Source organism: Sphaeroforma arctica, assembly GCF_001186125.1.
Source record: "Sphaeroforma arctica JP610 unplaced genomic scaffold supercont1.4224, whole genome shotgun sequence".
NCBI lineage: Eukaryota > Ichthyosporea > Ichthyophonida > Sphaeroforma > Sphaeroforma arctica.
This window is the reverse complement of record NW_014036334.1, coordinates 1-2,631: the sequence shown is the minus strand read 5'-3', so window position 1 is coordinate 2,631 and position 2,631 is coordinate 1. Positions and strand designations below refer to the sequence as shown.

General features: G+C 39.5%; 1 protein-coding gene across 1 annotated transcript; it reads left to right on the top strand.

The window, feature by feature from the left end:
* Positions 1–67: 67 nt before the first annotated feature.
* Positions 68–295, top strand: SARC_14150 (hypothetical protein; the record flags this gene model as incomplete). Its single annotated transcript, XM_014291717.1, has 1 exon — positions 68–295. A coding segment is annotated over one exon (228 nt), but the record flags the coding sequence as incomplete, so codon positions are not given.
* Positions 296–2,631: the final 2,336 nt, after the last annotated feature.

The window sequence follows — 2,631 nt, the reverse complement described above, 5'->3', positions numbered from 1 at the left end:
TATATAATCATATGCGCTATATTGTTAGCTTGAATACTCACATGTGTTACCTCTGATGGGTAGCAAGGCAGATGGGGGCGAGCGCGGTAACAAGGCAGAGGGGAGTCAGAGCGGTAGGAAGGTAGATGGGGGTAAGAAAGGTAGCAAGGCAGAGGGGGGCCAGAGCGGTAGCACGGCACAGGACAAAAATTCAGAATCTAAGTCGTTGGACACCATTATTGACAGCGGCGTGTTCCATGAGCTAGAAGAGAATGATCCCAAAGACGATCCATTCCCTAATCAAGCCGATCCATAACCTAATCAGGCTTCACAGTTTCAATCACAAGGCAGACGTGCGTACGATGAGCTGACTCAATCGTCGCAAATCGATGAACGTGCAGACAAGATCTCCTGCTAAAAAGGGTAGGGTATGTGGGATGTGCGGTGAGTCTGGGCATATTGGTGGAGTGAAATGCATTTATATCAAGCGAAAGGGATACGCAATTGTCAACTCAACGCGTGAGGATTGGAATAATGAAATACTTCAAGTACAAATCAATCGGCTCCCTAATAATATAAGTAACAGAAACCTTGTGATGATTTCTACTCACATGTCGGTGACTGGAATATATTTGTTTAAAAAACGATACTATTATGTATTAATTTATATTATTTATGGACTCAATCTGTACTACTTAGGTCGCTAAAACGCAGTATGTAAAGAAAAAGAGTGACGTGCGAGTAAAATGCTTGCTTGATAAAGTAAATACTCACACAGTTACCAGTTATTGGAGGCAAATACTCTTCGCTCGTTTTAGACAAATAGTCATTAGTCCGTGTTGAAGTCTCCGCACGCGTAAACAACATTTATCGTATTCATAGTATTCACTGGAATTGTAAGAAAATTTCCTCCAAGCAGCATACTCTAGTTAACAATAGGCAGGACAGGACACATGGTAAGTAAATGTTGCAACAAAATATAGAAGCGAGCATGTGTCAATGCATGCATTCATTTATTCTTCGCTTTGCACTGCATTGATATAATAGCATTAGTATTTTTGATACGATTAATGGTAAAGAATCAATCAGGTCGGAAATCAGACGTACCAGCATGCACTATTATTTTTCGCATTTGCGCATGCGCATTATCAGCGTGCCTTGACGTTACCAGTTACGGCTCCATTGAGGCTTTCTCTTCTCTCTCGCAAAGTAAAGTTTGCTGTATGTAACCAGATCGATTTCATAAATTTAGCAGTATTCCATAACAAACATCAGAAAGGTTACTAAAAAAAATACAGCTTATTTCACAACATACCTCAGTTATCAGTTACGGATCCGATATACGATGCTAAAAAAATTAGTATTTAATATTTTGTGACCGTTATATATCGCTCTCTATATACACGATAATTAATTAATTTATTTATTACCTACATCTTTCCCGCTCTTTGTAACGGATCAGTAAAAACATACTACCTATTTATAGTAAGAAGTGTACGAGAGAGGGGCGCTTAACTTGGAGGGGGGCGAGAGATGGGCGCTTAACCCAGAGGTGGGCGAGAGAGGGACGCTTAATTGGAGGGAGGCGAGAGAGGGGCGCTTAACTTGGAGGGAGGCGGGAGCGGGGTGCTTAATTGGCGGGAGGCGAGAGCGGGAGGCGAGAGCGGGACGCTTACCAGAGGGAGTCTTTACGGGACGCTTAACAGCCGTAGTCTCAACGGGACGCGTAACAGCCGTAGTCTTAAGAGTTAGTCATACCAGCCGTAGTCTTAAGAGTCCCGCTATTTGAGCATTTCAATATTTGTCCAGGAGGGTCAGGCGGTCAAGTGGTCAACCAGACTGCCAGGCAACCACGGAGTACAGACCCCCCAATGCTGGAAAGCTCCCCGTTGTCCCATTTGAATATTGAATCACGGCATATATGGCCCTCTGCTGGATAGCCGATAGACCGATAGAGTCTCTGCCAAATTTACGGACGTATTTACTGTTTTTGGATTTTTTAAAACAAAACAATGTAGAGAAACTTGATTTCCGGCTAAAAGTCATGGACTATATCATAATGTGGATCCCCCGTGATTTTTTTAAAAATTGTCCACTAATAGCTGGTAACAGGCACTATTATCGGTTTGTTTTGTTTTTTGTTTGATTTTTTTGGTTGATACTTGAAAAAAAACGAAACTAAAAAGTTATGGCGAAAAAAAAAAAGGACCAAAAGGCAAATTTTAAATGACACCCTTGAATTCATGCCTGTCCAATAAATAGAATATATATATATAATTATAAAAAAAACAAAAATAAAAGGCTAAAAATTAAAAATATGGATCAGCAGACTAGAAGAGGTGTTTTTTTCTTCTGATTTTCATAGCTTTCAAACATTAAAACAGAAGGCTATGGTTTTGTAAATTTAATATGTAAAAATATGTAGACATAGCCATCTTCTTGTATAATTAAGATGAAGTAGAAGACTAGAAGGCTATGTTTGTTCCAAATAATCATATGTAACCTGTCTTCTGTAAATTTAGTATTTAAGGCTATTTTCATTATCCTATGACAAAAATGAGCCGTAGTACTCATTAAAAAATACAACTCAGCTCTCTCTAGTCTACTGCTTATTCTTATTTGGTTTATACGCCTCTCTTGTAGTATATATAT